Below are 15,462 nucleotides of genomic sequence, written 5' to 3'. Positions count from 1 at the left end.
GTACGAGTAACGATTATGTTGTATTTCAATGTTTGCTTTTCTTCTTCAATATATTGATATACAGAGGGTCGGCTCAAGCTTGTAGAGCGTGAGCGAAACTCTCCTGCCAAGGACTAGCCAACGTACCTAGATCACGGCCAATGATAATAATCTTGCAATGATCAGGTACATCGGTCTCATCGTCCTTGCTTTCTCGATTCTCGGAATCTCTTATTTCGTACATTTCCCTCACAGCCTGAATGATCTTAAATGTACCATCGGTCAAGGCTAGTATACCCTTGAGACGGTGGATCTCAAAACCCGGCTTCTGCGTATTCTGCGCATCACCAGGATACTTTATAACGCTCTTCCACAACACCGACATCAGCCATTCATCGACTCGCGGTATTTGGTCTGGCGAAATCCTGGGATGCGTTAATGCAATAGTAGAAATTTTGGGATCAATATGCGCATGTCCCTTTTCCGAGAAATCCATCTTTGATAGTTGGTCATAGGCATGTAGATCTAGGACGACGCCTTCGATCTGCGGCGTGCGACTATGATCCGTGACATGAATCTTCGCGGCACCATTGATGGACCCGATTCTTTGGCGTGTTGCCTCTAGTTCAGCCGGCGTTACCAGATCGGCTTTGTTGAGGACAATAACATCTGCATGCGAAATCTGTAGATGGGCCATTGTCAATGCTGGGCCAGTATGATCACCATGTTCACCGGCATGCGTTGCTGTCGTCTCTTCTGGAGTAGGCTCATCTAGTAATCTCAGAATATTCTTCGCGTCTACAAGTGTGACAATACCGTCGAGGTAGATGGAGCTTCCGAGGCCATCGTCGACCCAAAATAAGGGGGCAATGTTGCCGGGGTCTGCAAGACCGGTGGTTTCAAGCAGGATGTAGTCAAAGGTTCCGCGACGGTCCATTAGGGACTCGATCGCTTGGACACCGGAGTCTCTGCGAGTCAGATATTAGTCTATCGCAGTCTTGAAAAGAACTAAGGGTGAAGGTGAAGGAGCGAACTACTTGACTGAGCAGCAAATACAGCCGTTACCGACATCGAGCCACTCGGTAACTTCTTGGCCGTTTTGGTTTACTGTTAATGACTTTTCGATATCGGTGGCTGATGTAGTATGATGAGTGAGAGCATGCGGGTATTGGAGAGATATATGGCTTACAATCTCCGAATTCTATGTGACGATTAGAACATATTCAAGATTTTATCATGCAAGTAACGCACCATTCATAATCACTGCAATCTTCTTGCCATGTTGCTCCGTGAGAATGTAATTGAGTAATGTTGTCTTGCCAGCTCCCAGATATCCTAGATGGAGTGTCAGGAAAGAGCTATGGTGATGCCAGATATAGTGCGTGCCTACCTGTAACCAGAGTTATGGGCACCCGACTGACGACTTCTTCATCTTCTGTTTTCTTTTCTTTTTCTTCCTCTCTCTTTTCTTGAGACTCTGGGAATGCCGTCACGTCTACCAATTCTGGAGGGGCGTCGTCGTCATCCATTTTAAGTCGTTTGCTTAAATGTGAGGATAAGAGGGAAGACTACTGAGGAACAGTTCAAAACAAAATATTGACTCTGCAACTCTTTTTTTTCCGCACTGTTCCTCCTCTTCTTGGGTGTTTAAGTTGAAGTTGTTGAGTGAAGCTTGAAGCTCTGACGCAAAAGCGGCAAACGGATGCCTGATACCTAGGGCAACAAGGCACCCAGGCGCCAAGGCTCCGCAATGGACTTCTATTTGTTCGACGAGCCGCCGCCCGAATACGACGACGGGCTGGACGAGCTCGACGATTTTGACCTGGACAGTGATCTCGTGGACAGTCACTATCCGCTCTTTTATTCTACTGCCCCGTTCATTGCGCCTCCCAGGTCAACTTTCCTGCGCAAAGCTCCCACAACACTTTCCGTGTCCAATAAGATGGCTGCGACTGCTGCGGCCGCTGTGTCTCCTTTGAGCTCTCCACGTCTGCCCAGCCCTCCACCATTTACGGAAGTTCAGATCGGGCCGCAGTCGCCTACGGTTGGGGACAAGGGAGGTGATAGTCAGCTCTTTACGCCTCTAATAGAGACGGATGATGGGTCAACAAGGAGAATCAGACCAGGTACCAAAGCTGCGGATATGGCTTCAGGGCCGCCGCTCGTTCCGTTGTCACAGGTGAGTGAGCTGGTATAAGATGTTGTGTGAGAAATACTGAACTCTTTGGGTCGATGTCTAGCTTGACTCCCCCTTTCAGCTTCAAGAGCATCTGAAGGCTCTCTTCCACAATTACACTATGCCTAACGGATCGTCCACTATTCACCCGATCACACATGAGGTCGCAGTCTCACTCGCTCATCCTCCTGAAGGCGTCGAACGTTCTTTATGGCTCTACGAGCTTTGTCGCTTCTTGACTATGAAAGTGAACAACTTAATTATTGCCTTTTTTGCCGAAGACCCTCCTTGCTCTCAACAATCGTGTCCCGAAATGCGCGCGTCGGAGTGGCAGTACCTTTGTGCTGTGCACGACCCGCCAAAGTCATGCTGTGCGATTGACTATTGCTGCCATACGTTGGACTGGGCGACAAACATCTTAACATCTCCAAAGTATTTTCCTAGCAGGCTTACTCTTGGTTCGGAATCCGGAGGTGGTCCACAGGCGAGCATGCGGCATTTGACAAACATATTCCGTCGGTTGTACCGTATTTTTGCACATGCATGGTTTCAGCATCGAGATGTTTTTCGTCAGGTTGAGAATACAGACGGATTATATGTCTTCTTTAAGACGGTGTGCGACGTTTACGAGTTGATACCCCAAGACAACTATACTGTCCCGGAAGAAGCAGAGCGATTAGCTGCATCTGACGATGCTGCCGAAGAGTCACAAGGCCGTTCTATCACCGCAGTAGTACTCCCGCCTGAGAACAATCGCCGAATTTCAGTACTGCGAAATGATTCTTCTAGCACTACTCAAGCGCTCTCTCTGGAACATTCTGGTGACGCACAGGCGTCGTTGAACATAAGTACTGGTGCTACGACGAGGCGACACAAGCACAGCCCATCAACAGGCTCAAGCGTATCCACCATAGCTGAAGTTACAGAGGATCACAACAGTCCCTCTCCCAAAGTCGAACAGACCTTACCCAAGGTTGAAGAGAATGCAGAAGATGCAAAGTCTAATGTACCTGCTGAAGATGCAGAAAAAGACCCCTCGACAGCGCAATCTGAAGCTCCCGAGAACAATAAGATTTCCGAGAAAGAAGAAAAAGCATCTGAAGCCGAAACGACACCTGAAGAGGCCGCTCCAACTCAAGAAGAAGCACAGACAACAGAAGCTGCAGAGCCAGAAGCCGGAAAACAGGAGGAATCAGAAACCAACGAGTCACCCTCAACAGCTACAGATGCTGCCCCTGAAGACCAACCACCGACTTCCGAACGGGAGCCCTCTAGTGGAAAGCTCGAGACCGACTTCAAATTTCCAATTACAACCAATGAAGAAAAGTCCACAACCGAGTCCTCCGACTTCCCAACCTCTACAGAATCAACTGCCACCGTTTCCGTGGTAGAAACAACCGAGGAGAAAGACGAGTAATTTCTCCAGTCTGCGCGTACGACTTTCACGACTATGTTTCATATCATTAATTTTGCATATATGCCCTTTCTTCGTTTTGTAATGTCTGTATTGTACTACTAGCATAATTATTTCTCTTTTTCCCCTTTGGCTTACACTTCATTTCATTCCCATTATTGACCTACCCAGGTCTTTTTATTTGCATGCTTTTGTACGATACTATGAGTGGTTTAATTATTATGGTGGTGACCGAGTCACCGTGGGATTTGGAATTGGATACGAACACTAGTTGGTGTTCTTAATGGATATACTTTTCTTATATTGGCATTGCTCGATATTCCAGTATCGGCCTAGGACTGGAATCGGCCTAGGTACCATTGACCAGAGGAATTTCGCTACTATGCCCAACATTTGAACTACTGATGTCTATATATAATGGGCTATCAGATGCCTATTCGTCATAGTAGTTGATATACCAGGTAAGTTAAAATCATCTTGAACCGACAGAGGAACGAAACTGCTAATGAATTCGTACAGCTTCGCTATGAAGATTCCTGTTCCTGGCCGGTTGAAGTGGAATATAATGGATTAGAGACTACCTAATCATTCAAAGTTGCTTGCATTGCTACTTAGGTAGTATCTAACTACTTGCTTTAAGCATGGCTGGTATGATTAATGTTCGTTCCCTAGACTAGTCATTTTTTTCAGACTCGCCGTCAAACGTGCTACCTGCAAATCGTATTATGTTAGACACCCCTTCGCTTCATAGCCATCTTGAAAATCCTAGCAAAATCAGCCATATGCTCGCGATTCAACATCTTAGCATGAATGCCAGCGCAGTCATGAAATTCTACACTGCTTCGCACAAAATCTGCCCAGCGACCCAGCTTCTTGTTCTTCCAATCTTGACGATCGAGTGCTGCGTATGAAGGTGGATCGGCTACAAAGACGTCCATACGATCGACTGTACCTGTTGGTTTGTAGTCTAGAAGATTGACGCGAAGATTTTCGGTAATACCGGTGATCAGGGCCAGGCGCTCTGCATTGAGACCCAGTGCCTCCATGCGTGCAGGATTGCTGATGTCTAGGATTCGTTCAACAGCTTCTTCACGGTCCAGGGTATGCATGTATGGCGAGATATGGAGCATGAGGGTTTCATTGATGAGCTCCAGATAGAAGGAAATGTGAAGCAAGACATCAATCCAGTCGAGACCTTGGATGTAATGCGTAATGTGAGGTGGGAAGTCAATACTAGCCAAAAAGCGAACTTCTTGCCCCTGAGCTTCAAGCTCCTTGGCTACCTCGTACGCAATTGTTGATCCAAGCGAGTACCCAGCTATAGCGTATGGTCCTTTGGGCTGCATTTGACGGATATGGCGTACGTACGTTTCAACTGTCTCGCGGATTGAGGTGAAGAGACGCTCGTTGGGGTTGTAGCCTCGGGTGCGAACCGCATAGACTGGGCGGGTTGGGAAGTGTGCGGCTAAGGCGATGAAGACGATTATATCGCCACTACCTGGGTGAATGCAGAACAATGGTGTTTTGGTGCCTTGTGTTTGCAAAGGGACGATGGCATTGTAATCGGGAGTTTCGGACAGTGCCTTTTCGATCAATGTGGCGATGGTGCCCACCGTGGGCCTAATGTGCGGTTAGCTTGCTTTCAAAAAAGTATACAGGGGAAGGGACCCTGATCCTTACTCTGTTAGCAACACAGACAGGGGAATTTCAATCTTCGTTTCCAGTGCATCCTCAACCCTGGCTTTCAGAAGCATCAAATTGAACGAACTGACGCCCAAGTCGAAAATGGACGAATCCAAGCTGATGCCTTCAGCTGGAATCTTGAGAATCTCGGCCAAAATTTTCTGAATCGACTTAGCTGTCTCTGTTTCTGGGCTTCGCCACTTGGATTCCTGGTAGCGCTTGCGAGCTTCCAAATCCTCTTTCTCAAAAGTAGCATATTCTCCCTTTTCAAACGCTGAGCGGACCTTGCTGCGGGAGATTTTGCCCAGGGTAGACTTTTCGAGCAGCTTTTGAGGAAGTGGGATCACATGGGCTGGTTTCCAACTTGTGTTTAAAGCCACTGTCTTTGCAATCGCGGTAGCAGTTTCGAATCGAACCTGGTCATCTTCCGGAGCGTACGCGGGAGAGTAAATGATGGCGATATCCTCAGTTGCTGAATCAGCTGCTCGGTGAGGAATTGCAGCGGTGAAAGATGGCACGATACCAGGAATTCCCTCCTCCTCGATAGCTATCTCAATATCAGTGGAACTCCACTTGATGCCGTTGATCACAATCAGGTCTTTGGTACGCCCAGCCAGATTCAAGTTTCCCGATTTATCGATCCAGGCCAAGTCACCAGTGATGAACCACCCGTCCGCTGTGAAAGCGCTGGCAGTTGCTTCTGCGTTATTGAAGTAATGGTCAAATACCACGGGCCCAGACACTTGAAACTCTCCCACTTCGCCGTCACGTACTCTCTCGGATTTATCGGTCAGATGCATGACTCTCATTTCGATACCTGGAATACATGTTCCCAAGTTGGCAAACTCGAGGCCCGCTGCAAGGTCATATGATGGACATCCCGTTGAGTAAATGGATCCTCCACATATCTCCGTCATACCGAATCCAGGACGAATGACTTCTGTCTGTACGCCAAAACGACGAAGTTCGCGAGTCAGTGTATCACAAGTTGTCACCACACTAGCCTCGGCACCGGCGATGAAAGCTCGCAGGTGCGACAGATCCGCCTTCATGGTCGGGTTTGCAACCAGACTATCACGGACTTGCGCCATGAAAAAGTTTGGCGAAAATGTATAGACAATCTTGTGAAGGTCGAGAAGCTCTATGAAGAGTAAGGGATTGCGCAGGAGCTCTGCTGCAGGTACTTGGACTTGGTCGCTTCCCAGGCTCATGGCGTGCAAATGAATTTCAGTCAGGTTTGCGACGTGGTCCATGCCTATCCAGTTGAGGAATGGATCACCAGGATTGATGCCATGAAAAGACGTCTTGCCTTTCAGTGCCTTTAGGATCTGACCATGTCGAAGTGCGACTGCTTTGGCGTTGCCTGTGCTTCCTGAAGTCAACATGAGCACGGCTAGCTCCTTTTCTTCCTTTTGTGCACCAGCCATGAAGATCGTTGATGCTGTGGAACTGTCATCTTGCAATGACTCAACTGCGTACAGATGTAGACCCTCAACACCGTCAAATCCGGATAACAAATGCTTTGCTGTTAAGATAATAGGCTGTCGGAGCAGTGTCTGAAGGTGATTGAGGTGTTTCTTTCTCTGGGCAGCATCGTTCACAAGAGGTGCCGACATTGCAGGTAAGAACCCTGCAATTGTTGCCGCCCAGAACCATAGGATGGCTTCATGCTGACTGTCAAAGTGAATGAGGAGAATGGTCGAAGGCGTGAGACCCTCGATAGCACGCAGCAAGCGAGCCTTTTCGGTTGCATCCTCTAGAAGATCCGAGTACGAGACATACATGGACTCAAGTAGGTCTTCAACAGGCTTGTAGAATCTCAACCCGCTTTTTGATTTGGCTGCTCCCTGCAGGAGCTGGGTGAGATTGTTGATTGCCTCCATCTTGGTGGTTGTTGTTGAGGGTGAGAAGAGAAGATTGAGGGAGAAGTTATCCTATCTAAAAAGAAAAGAAATAACCGCGTTCTCTTTGACCATTACCGGCCTCTTGCGCAAATTCTAATTTTTTCTTCTTCTCTTTTCCTTCTTGTTTACATGTTTGTCCAGGATACGCCCGGTGTTTGCACTATCACAACGGGGCGTTGGTTGCTAAGTTCTGAGATAATACTGGTCATAAAATTGATTCTGTAGTGCTATTATATCTAGGCATTAAAATACAAAAAATCAACCACTCTGTAAGCTGCTTCTTGGTTATCCTAACCACTCATAGTGCACACTATGTCATCTAGATTCTTGATCAATTGATTGTCCTTACACACAATGTCAGTGATAGAGAATTGGATACTTTGGCCTGTGAAGTGGGTCAGAGTAGAATGTCATCCTTTGTTCTTTTGTTATATTCAATTAGTAGCTTGTGTGACCTGTCAGTTATCGACCTTGCTCCTTTCTCTGCCTCTGAACTAGCTTCGAGGCACATCTGGATATAATGAGGATGAAGAGGCAAGTGAAGATATTTTATGCTGCTTAGAAGCCAAGTATCTACTCTGATAACTTGTGGACAGTACTATCGTGCTGTATTTAAAATGCGATGATTACTCCTACGTATCATTCAAAGGGCGGCTTTAGGGCTAACTCCTTGAAACCCTCCCCTCAAATTTTTATCTTAATTTGAGGCTTGTATTCAATTATTCTAAATGTCTTTTTTGGTAAATATGCTTATGAAAAGACTGTGGATTCCGGGTCTATACTTATTATTCATCCTGTAAGATAGCTTCTGAATGGCCTTTATATTGAACATCAGATACCTATATACCACGCCAAAGCCACGCAATACCTAATGCAATCTACAGAGACGTTGAGCTTCAATATACTCGTATACTCGCTGCTCTGATATATGACTGGATAAAGCGAGTTTACGGGGCGTACCGGCAATTCTTTCTTGCAGTCTCACTACTGACCTGGTAGCCCACTTCATTTTCGTTCCTCCAAGTTCTATATCTGAGATTGAAGTAGTCGCTGATAATATGAATGATATATCCCTTATCGAATGGTATCTGGTCCTCATAACTGCATTTTTGGTCTATCGACCGACGTGATTGTTTTCAATCTCTGGCATCATCAAACTAGCAACTGTAAATGTTTGCCATCCAGCAATGCTGTTGTGCCACCTGTTGGGCTGAAACTGCATATAGTCTTTCTGTGCGTCGTTTCTATTGACTGGGGAAAGATGGATCCAATTCATATTTTGGTCCCCAACGGCGGATTGTTGCGTGTACGTGTTTGGAGTCGTTGTGTCTGGTTGGCCTGCAACACCGACTGTAAGAAAGAAGGATTCAATTTTTTGGAACTTTCCGCTATGTCGTTCTCAGTTCCATGTACTTTTTAGTGTTGTGACTGTGCTCGACCTTGGCCGTGATGGATCGACTCTGATTGAAACAGCCTGGAAACTGATGCTGCTACAAGCGAGTGACGCGAAAGTAGGGAGAAGGACTGTAAACCACCTTGTTAGCCCGTTAGCAGCTAGCCGTACCCCCGCCCCAAATGCGGCCCCAATATTGAAAATTGATGAAGGGTCAGGCATTTTTGCTCCAAACAGCGCAGTCGTTGCATGTTTGTGATGCGGATCATGCATGGTTCTAGAGTATGCAACAGTATATCGTTTCGATGGAGGTGAGATGGGTAAAATGCGAACTTCCTGACCTGGCATGTTGTGCAAGACAAGCAACAATCGAATCCCTGAGTCAATGTCGCTTTAGCCAAGTTCAACATTCAAAACATTGCCTAAAGTACCGTGCAGTCCAGAAACGAGGGATTTCAAAGCGTTCCAATGCATATCACCCCTAACCATAATCTACTTTTGAAACTGATCTCATAATCTAGAAACAACATCCATTATGACCACTCAAAGGATTATTTTGCTAGATTTCTGTAATTTGATAGACTGAGAATTTTATAACATTGTCCTTATTTCATACTTCCAATATTTCCCATGCCCTGACTGGCCGGGAGCTGAGCGTAGAATTCATCGTGCCATCCAGCCACCATCAACCTAACTACAATCAGAAACTCGTGGGAAAAAAAAAGAAAAAATCCAACATGCAAACTAGGAACTCACCGTAATGATTTGGCCAGAAATATATGAGCTGGCATCGGAAGCCAGGAAGACTATTGGTCCCTTGAAATCCTCAGGCTTTCCCCAATGTCCTATTGGGATACGGCTCAGGATCGACTCATAGTAAGCTTGGTCAGGGTTGGTTCGCGTATCAATGTTCATATCCGTTGCAATATAGCTGTTCCATTCCTGGTTAGATGGTGTCTTCTTTCCTTTGCTGAATGAGTTTTATCAAGACGCAAGTACTACATACCCCGGGGCAATTGCATTGACACGAATGTTGTGCTTCGCCCATTCATTACTCAAGGCCTTGGTAAGCTGGCCAATAGCCCCTTTACTAGCAGAATAGGCTGCCATACGGACGCCACCTTGGAATGTTGCTAAACTGGCTGTGTTGATGAGGCGGCCGTCGATCCTGTTTTCTATCCAATATCGCCCAATATCGCGGCACAGGAAAAACGTGCAGTTAAAATTCACTTCCATCACTTCATCGAATGCGTCCTCAGTAAAATCAGCTGCTTCCATCCGATGCATGATACCTGCGTTGTTCACCATGATATCGATGCGACGATCCTTCACCACCGATGCGATGAGGCCCTGTACATTTTTCCTGTTGCTTAAATCAGCCTTGACGAGAAGGCATGTGCGACCGGCCTTTTCTATTGCTTCTTTTGTGGAATTTTGATAAAGATCCCGCTGTCACGTCTCAGTCAAAAACTCAACACTGAACGTCGTGGGAGATGAGGCGACAGTAGTACTTACCTGAATAAGGACAATATCAGCTCCAGCTTCGGCAAGGGCTACGGCCATGGCCTGGCCAATGCCTCTACTAGCTCCTGTGATTAAGGCTGTCTTGCCAGTCAATGAAAATAGCTCCATCATCTGCAATGAGCGTGTCGTTGCTAGCCCCTCGTCTGATATGGTGGGCGCAGTGTTCTAAGTGTATTGGTTGTTCTAACTCCCAAGTGCTACTGGCCTTTTATAAATTTATTTTTGTTTTGCCAGCTTATCCGTGCGATTCTGACATAGATCCACATGCAATCAAGCTCCAAAGCTGCCCCTCCTCTCAGGTCTGAGAACCGAGCTGAAGGAACTCGGCGTTTCGGCACGAAAGATGACGGGCGATGCGACCAAAAAGCCCTAATCACGAATACAGTAGAATCCAGGTACAACAAAAGGAAGGCCACTCCACACTTCTACTGATATGAGCTTGGGTGTCTTTATTATGAGACTGAAGAGCATCCAATTTGTTAATACTAAAATAGATTAATAACATATTGGAGGTGCCCTTCATCCCTTAATCGAACTCACATCTGGATATAGGCTTAGGCCCCGAGAGGCCTTCTGTTCGTTATAACCAAGTCCTACTGTATCGTACGATCTTTCTTCAGTCAAGACACCTACGCGATTTGAGCCACAGTTGAGATTATCTCAAGGCCTGGGGGTTTTAAGTAAATAATATTGACTCGAATATTAGGGATGGCTTTCGATTTCAAAATAATCAATCTATGCGTATTAGTCTAGAGTTGTCGCCATCCGACGCCCCGTGCATTTGCACCTTTCAAATCAGCCAGATACAAAGTTAATCTCTTAATGATACCATCAGTATCAAGGCCGAATCTCTCATAGTTGCACTCTTTTGCAGCCGAGCATCCGAAACCAGTCATTCCAATGCTTGCAGTGGTATATCGAGCCCAAGTTGTAGCAACGTATTCCTCGATGCTTACCACCGGAGTGCCATCTCGGGGTAAGATTTTGTCTCTATATTCCTGAGACTGAGCATCGAAGAGCCGTAGACACGGCGCACTAACAACGCGAGTGGGAGTACCGGCTGCTGACATATGTTTGGCAGCTGATACTGTGTAGTGGAGATTTGTACCACTGCTAACCAGAACCAGCTTGGGATTTGGAAGGTCCTGTATAATGTACGCACCCAAGGCAACTTTGTACCGGTCAGTAGCAGGAACAGGGCCTACAGGATCACGGCCAAGAGAGAGCATAGTAGGACCGTCGCGATTAGCCAACGCAACCTTCCAAGCACCAATTACTTCCTCTCCATCACAAGGCCTAATGTATGTGAAGCTTGGCATTGCACGATATAAGGAGTCCAACTCCACTGGCTGATGGGTCGGCCCATTCTGCCCTTCAGCGAACGAGTCGTGAGTGGCTATATGAATCACTGGAAGCCTACTCAATGCACCCATGCGAACACTTGGCGCCGCCTATCAGGGGATCAGTCAACTGAGCCACACTTGGGGGTTTTATATTGAATGGGCCACTTACATATAGATAGAACATGAAGAACGTTGCAGTTATAGGAAGGAAAGTCCCCTCGTTATAAGCGGCCAAGCCGTTCGCGATACCAGCCATCGCATGCTCGCGGATTCCGTATCGAACGAAACGCCCAGAATAACTAACTGAAGGATGGAAAATATCGGATTCCGTGTAAGGGATTTTATTAGAGTTGACCAAATCAGCTCCTCCAGCAAAGACACCGGGGTGCAGCTCCCATATTTTTGACATGACAGCGCCGTTAGATTCCCTTGTAGCCTTGCCGTCAAATCCCAAGGAACTCATATCGCTCAGTGCTTTAAGACAGGGAGTTGGATCTATACCAGCTCGTTGGTTGCGAAATTTGGTACCAGTATCAGGATGTGCTGTCTCATACTTCTGAATAAGAATGTTCCAATTTGCCTCAAGTCTCTCCCCGAAAGTCTTCCGCTCACGGAAGAACACAAGTGCTTGCTCTGGAACGGAATGAGTCGACGAAGGATCCTGACCAGCTCGAATCTTGGATAACCTTATGCTTTCAACATCGATCAAGCTATGATGTGCCTTCGCTGTACCGGCTGACTCGGTGTCGACGCCAATAACAGTGCGAATGTTGATCATTACTGGTTTTCCCCGTAGACTGGACGCATGGTTTAAAGCTGCAACGATGGCCTGGACGTCATAGTTGCCGTCTTGTACATCAATCACATCCCAGCCGCTAGCCCTCATCTTTGCATTGATATCCTCAGTATTAGTCCATTCCAGGGGACCATCGCACGTAATATGGTTGTTGTCGTATATAAGTACTAGATTGTCCAATTTGAGGGAGCCTGCAAGAGTAATTGCCTCCAATGCCACCCCCTCCATCAAACATCCATCACCTGTCATACAATAAATTCGAGCTTTGACAATGTCATAGCCTGGACGATTGTATCGAGCAGCAAGCTGCTTTGAAGCCATTGCAAGACCAACAGCATTGGCGATACCCTGACCCAAAGGACCAGTTGTAACCTCAATACCCGGAGATTCCCTCTCAGGGTGTCCGTATGCCATAGTTTTATAGCCCTTGGGCTTTGGGCTGCCGTAACCCTTGAGTTGCTCCATTGTCCACGCATCATATCCGACCAAATAGTTGAGGGCATACAGAAGCATAACTGCATGGCCTATATTTCCGATTTATCAGGTTAGTGAGGATGTAGAGAAGTGGTTTTGGTTAAATACCATTGGAGAGAACGAATCGATCCCGGTCAAACCATTCAGGATTGGATGGATTATGTCTCATAATGTACTTCCACAAGGCAACACCAATTGCAGCCATTCCAATAGCGGAGCCGCCATGGCCTCCGCCATTTTGATTACACATGTCGAAGAGGAGGTTTCGCAAAGACAAGACTGCTAGAGTGTCCTCTTCGGAATAATCGGTATCATTGATCCTCCTTCCCTTTTCTGAAAACTGAGAGTTTTCCCGATCATCTTGACCCAATCCTTGCTGTTGTAGAAGCTTGTCAGACATTCTATTTTCTTCACTCACTCTTATTTCATGAGGCTTAAATAGAAAAATTTGGCGTTCCTTAATCTGAAAAGAAGGGTTGGGGATTCTCAATGAAAGTATTGAAGAACAAAAGAAGACACCAGATTTCAATAATACCGACGAGTAACCGAGATGACTTACTCAATTTATTAATTTTTATCGATTTGTCAAAACTGGAAAACCTACAGTAGTTTTCTGCAACAGCCGATACCACAGAGCCGCATACTGTTGAATCGGGACATGGGAATGGCCAGCTAATCTTGGACATACCTTTTCTCCACGCTCTGCCCCTCGATCTTTCACGCCTGTCTGGAGTAATTGGAACTGGAGGCCATTGTTCAATTGCAGTTCCGTCTGTGGCTGCTAAATTAGCATTTGAGTACCTGAGTTCCGAGACAAGATTTGAGTTCCGCATCTCGGCATCATCCAGATTCTTGTTGACCCTATTTGCGCCTTCAGAGCCGCCTTTGTGGCCAGAAACATTATTCTAAAATCCCGCGGATTCAACACTGGACTGAATTCCGTTCATGTAGTGTTAGAAATTGTTGGGTATACTGACAACGTCCGAGGTTTCTGTTATCTAGGTAGTCTGCCTCGCATAGGTAGAATAAATCCACCACACATCAATCTCACATAGTAGTTGACTGGCGTCGCAAGAACCTAAGTATAGAGAGAAATGCACTTGTCCAGCTTCCCGAGGATACAAATGCCAATAGCAGTAATCTCAACTCCTTCTCAACCATCTGGTAATAGCCCACCACCGTGTAACCGAGAGCGAAAGAAGCGTAAGAGGCACTGCTACGGCGAAGAATATCCAAAATGTGGTGCGCAAACTCGCAACATCCGAAGTCATACTAAAGAAACTCGAGACAAAAGACAGAGGAACAAATACAACAGCCAAGTACGTCAGACGGGCGAGACTTCTGTTCTGTTCTGCGGATCGTTTGGCTTCTTCGATGGATATGATAGCCGTGACAACCCGAACGAGGTCTTGGACTTGGGCTTGGAGCGTATCCAGATCTCTTAAAATAATGAGAAAGTCCTCTCGTAAATCTCGGAGAGCTTGATCCTTGGACTGGGAGGGGGACAGGTTCTTGTCGCTGAGAATTCCGTTGAGAATGTTGGTAACCCATTTTCGATACCTAGGCACATTACGACGGAATGGATGCAGCCATTTGAGTGAGGCATCTAATCCGTACTTTTCACCATGGCCCCGGAAATCGGGAACTTCAAGTTCCCACTCGATCTGAGTTAGTCTTGTGGTCACATACTCCTTGACAGTCAGCCATTCGACCGCAATAATACTGAGAATGGCGATGGCAAAGTTGTTGGGTTGCTCTTCTAACTCCTTTAGTTTCTGCATGGAAACTCTCGTTGTCCAGTGTATTACTGCCTCGAACAAGGAATCCTTCGGGATGGGAGCAGGCGTAAGGTTTGAAGCAAGACTTGGAGGAGAGTCAAAGTTATATCCTTTACCCCAAAGAGGATGCCCTTCCTTGATCGAAGGGTCGACAACCAATATTCCTATGCATAAATGTCAGGACTCAAAGAAAATATAGAACCGCAACGGAGGACTCACCTAGGGTATGTTTTTGATGTCTCTCGTTACGTCTAAGCCATAAAGATGCTTTACTTCGCCACATGTTGACCGACGCCTGGTCATCATCGAGCATACTTGCACTTATACGATCATCATCGAGCCGTCTCAGAACATTCATTCTGCGGGCTTCTTCAGTGGCTCGCAGTTGTGATTCCTTACTTTTGAAGTATCGTGGGTGAACGTAACGAAAATGATAAAAGTTCCGACTTCGAGTAATATGTGGAAGTTCTTCGAGCTCGACCCATGGATCGCGGGTATTGTACCATAAATAGTCACTGATATGACCTCTCCAAAAGAAAGGGTCGATGTCATATGCAGATCCGAAAGCTTCGATGACATCTCTTGACAGGTCCTCGATGACAAATAGTCTGGAATGATCTGGACTGTGATTGAAGTCGTATCCTTGAAAGAGTCTGCGTAGCTCCTCATTGCTGTTGATTAATGTTTGAGTAGGCTCTCCGTCGTTATCTCGAGGGAAATCTATCATTACTACTCGTGTGTGTTTTGCACGCGTTTCTCTATCATCTTCTGAGAGATACCTCCATTTGACGGGCGACGTTGTCACCTCCATCCAGCTTGCCAAGTACGATAACGAAGGCCATGCTTGTGAAACGTTCTTGATATGTCTAAGATACGGCATGAAATCACTTGACAAGGTAAGTGGTAGCCAAAAATATAGTAATACCAAACTGTGGAGAAGGTACCTACGTGTTTATCTCCCATGGCCGCTTCTGCTCCAGTGGTGTATATACATCACC

At 46.4% G+C, this 15,462-nt stretch overlaps 6 protein-coding genes across 7 annotated transcripts, besides 1 other annotated feature; 1 reads left to right on the top strand and 5 right to left on the bottom strand.

Moving 5' to 3' along the window:
* On the bottom strand, positions 1 to 1,624 carry TSTA_039420 (CobW domain protein). Of its 2 annotated transcripts, XM_002481131.1 has the most exons (5): positions 1,370 to 1,624; positions 1,231 to 1,314; positions 1,169 to 1,180; positions 1,017 to 1,113; positions 1 to 947 (listed from the first exon to the last, which is right to left on the bottom strand). In XM_002481131.1, exons 1-5 carry the CDS (start codon positions 1,506 to 1,508, stop codon positions 74 to 76), a joined length of 1,206 nt encoding a protein of 401 aa, XP_002481176.1. In that variant the 5' UTR covers positions 1,509 to 1,624; the 3' UTR covers positions 1 to 73. The 2 variants fall into 2 exon arrangements, with proteins under 2 accessions (XP_002481176.1, XP_002481177.1); XM_002481132.1 differs by having other exon boundaries at positions 1,017 to 1,180.
* Positions 1,404 to 1,450: a sequence feature (A-rich).
* A 105-nt stretch (positions 1,625 to 1,729) lies between the features above and the next one.
* On the top strand, positions 1,730 to 4,423 carry TSTA_039410 (Mob1 family protein; the record flags this gene model as incomplete). Its single annotated transcript, XM_002481130.1, has 3 exons — positions 1,730 to 2,158; positions 2,220 to 4,030; positions 4,089 to 4,423. The coding sequence occupies 2 exons, from the start codon at positions 1,730 to 1,732 to the stop codon at positions 3,570 to 3,572; spliced, it is 1,782 nt and encodes a 593-aa protein (XP_002481175.1). The 3' UTR covers positions 3,573 to 4,030; positions 4,089 to 4,423.
* TSTA_039400 (NRPS-like enzyme, putative) lies at positions 4,298 to 7,135 on the bottom strand (the record flags this gene model as incomplete). Its single annotated transcript, XM_002481129.1, has 2 exons — positions 4,298 to 5,189; positions 5,250 to 7,135. 2 exons carry the CDS (start codon positions 7,133 to 7,135, stop codon positions 4,298 to 4,300), a joined length of 2,778 nt encoding a protein of 925 aa, XP_002481174.1.
* Positions 7,136 to 9,212: 2,077 nt separating this feature from the next.
* Positions 9,213 to 10,184, bottom strand: TSTA_039390 (short chain type dehydrogenase, putative; the record flags this gene model as incomplete). The annotated part of the gene is made up of 4 exons (XM_002481128.1): positions 9,213 to 9,239; positions 9,306 to 9,480; positions 9,556 to 9,998; positions 10,065 to 10,184. The coding sequence occupies 4 exons, from the start codon at positions 10,182 to 10,184 to the stop codon at positions 9,213 to 9,215; spliced, it is 765 nt and encodes a 254-aa protein (XP_002481173.1).
* A 585-nt stretch (positions 10,185 to 10,769) lies between these two features.
* On the bottom strand, positions 10,770 to 13,086 carry TSTA_039380 (transketolase, putative; the record flags this gene model as incomplete). Its single annotated transcript, XM_002481127.1, has 3 exons — positions 10,770 to 11,524; positions 11,586 to 12,736; positions 12,795 to 13,086. 3 exons carry the CDS (start codon positions 13,084 to 13,086, stop codon positions 10,823 to 10,825), a joined length of 2,145 nt encoding a protein of 714 aa, XP_002481172.1. The 3' UTR covers positions 10,770 to 10,822.
* Positions 13,087 to 13,828: 742 nt separating this feature from the next.
* On the bottom strand, positions 13,829 to 15,191 carry TSTA_039370 (uncharacterized protein; the record flags this gene model as incomplete). Its single annotated transcript, XM_002481126.1, has 2 exons — positions 13,829 to 14,628; positions 14,684 to 15,191. 2 exons carry the CDS (start codon positions 15,189 to 15,191, stop codon positions 13,829 to 13,831), a joined length of 1,308 nt encoding a protein of 435 aa, XP_002481171.1.
* Between the last annotated feature and the right edge of the window lie 271 nt (positions 15,192 to 15,462).

The sequence above is a fragment of the Talaromyces stipitatus genome, genomic scaffold (assembly GCF_000003125.1).
Source record: "Talaromyces stipitatus ATCC 10500 scf_1105507295541 genomic scaffold, whole genome shotgun sequence".
NCBI lineage: Eukaryota > Fungi > Ascomycota > Eurotiomycetes > Eurotiales > Trichocomaceae > Talaromyces > Talaromyces stipitatus.
The sequence above is the reverse complement of the archived record's forward strand: the minus strand, read 5'-3'. Positions and strand labels throughout refer to the sequence as shown.

Coding starts and splice junctions, on each gene's coding strand:
- TSTA_039420 (XM_002481131.1), bottom strand. CDS start 1,508: ATGGATGACGACGACGCCCCTCCAGAATTGGTAGACGTGACGGCATTC. Junction 1,315..1,369: donor GCCCATAACTCTGGTTACAG/GTAGGCACGCAC, acceptor CACTCCATCTAG/GATATCTGGGAGCTGGCAAG. Junction 948..1,016: donor TGTATTTGCTGCTCAGTCAA/GTAGTTCGCTCC, acceptor TCTGACTCGCAG/AGACTCCGGTGTCCAAGCGA.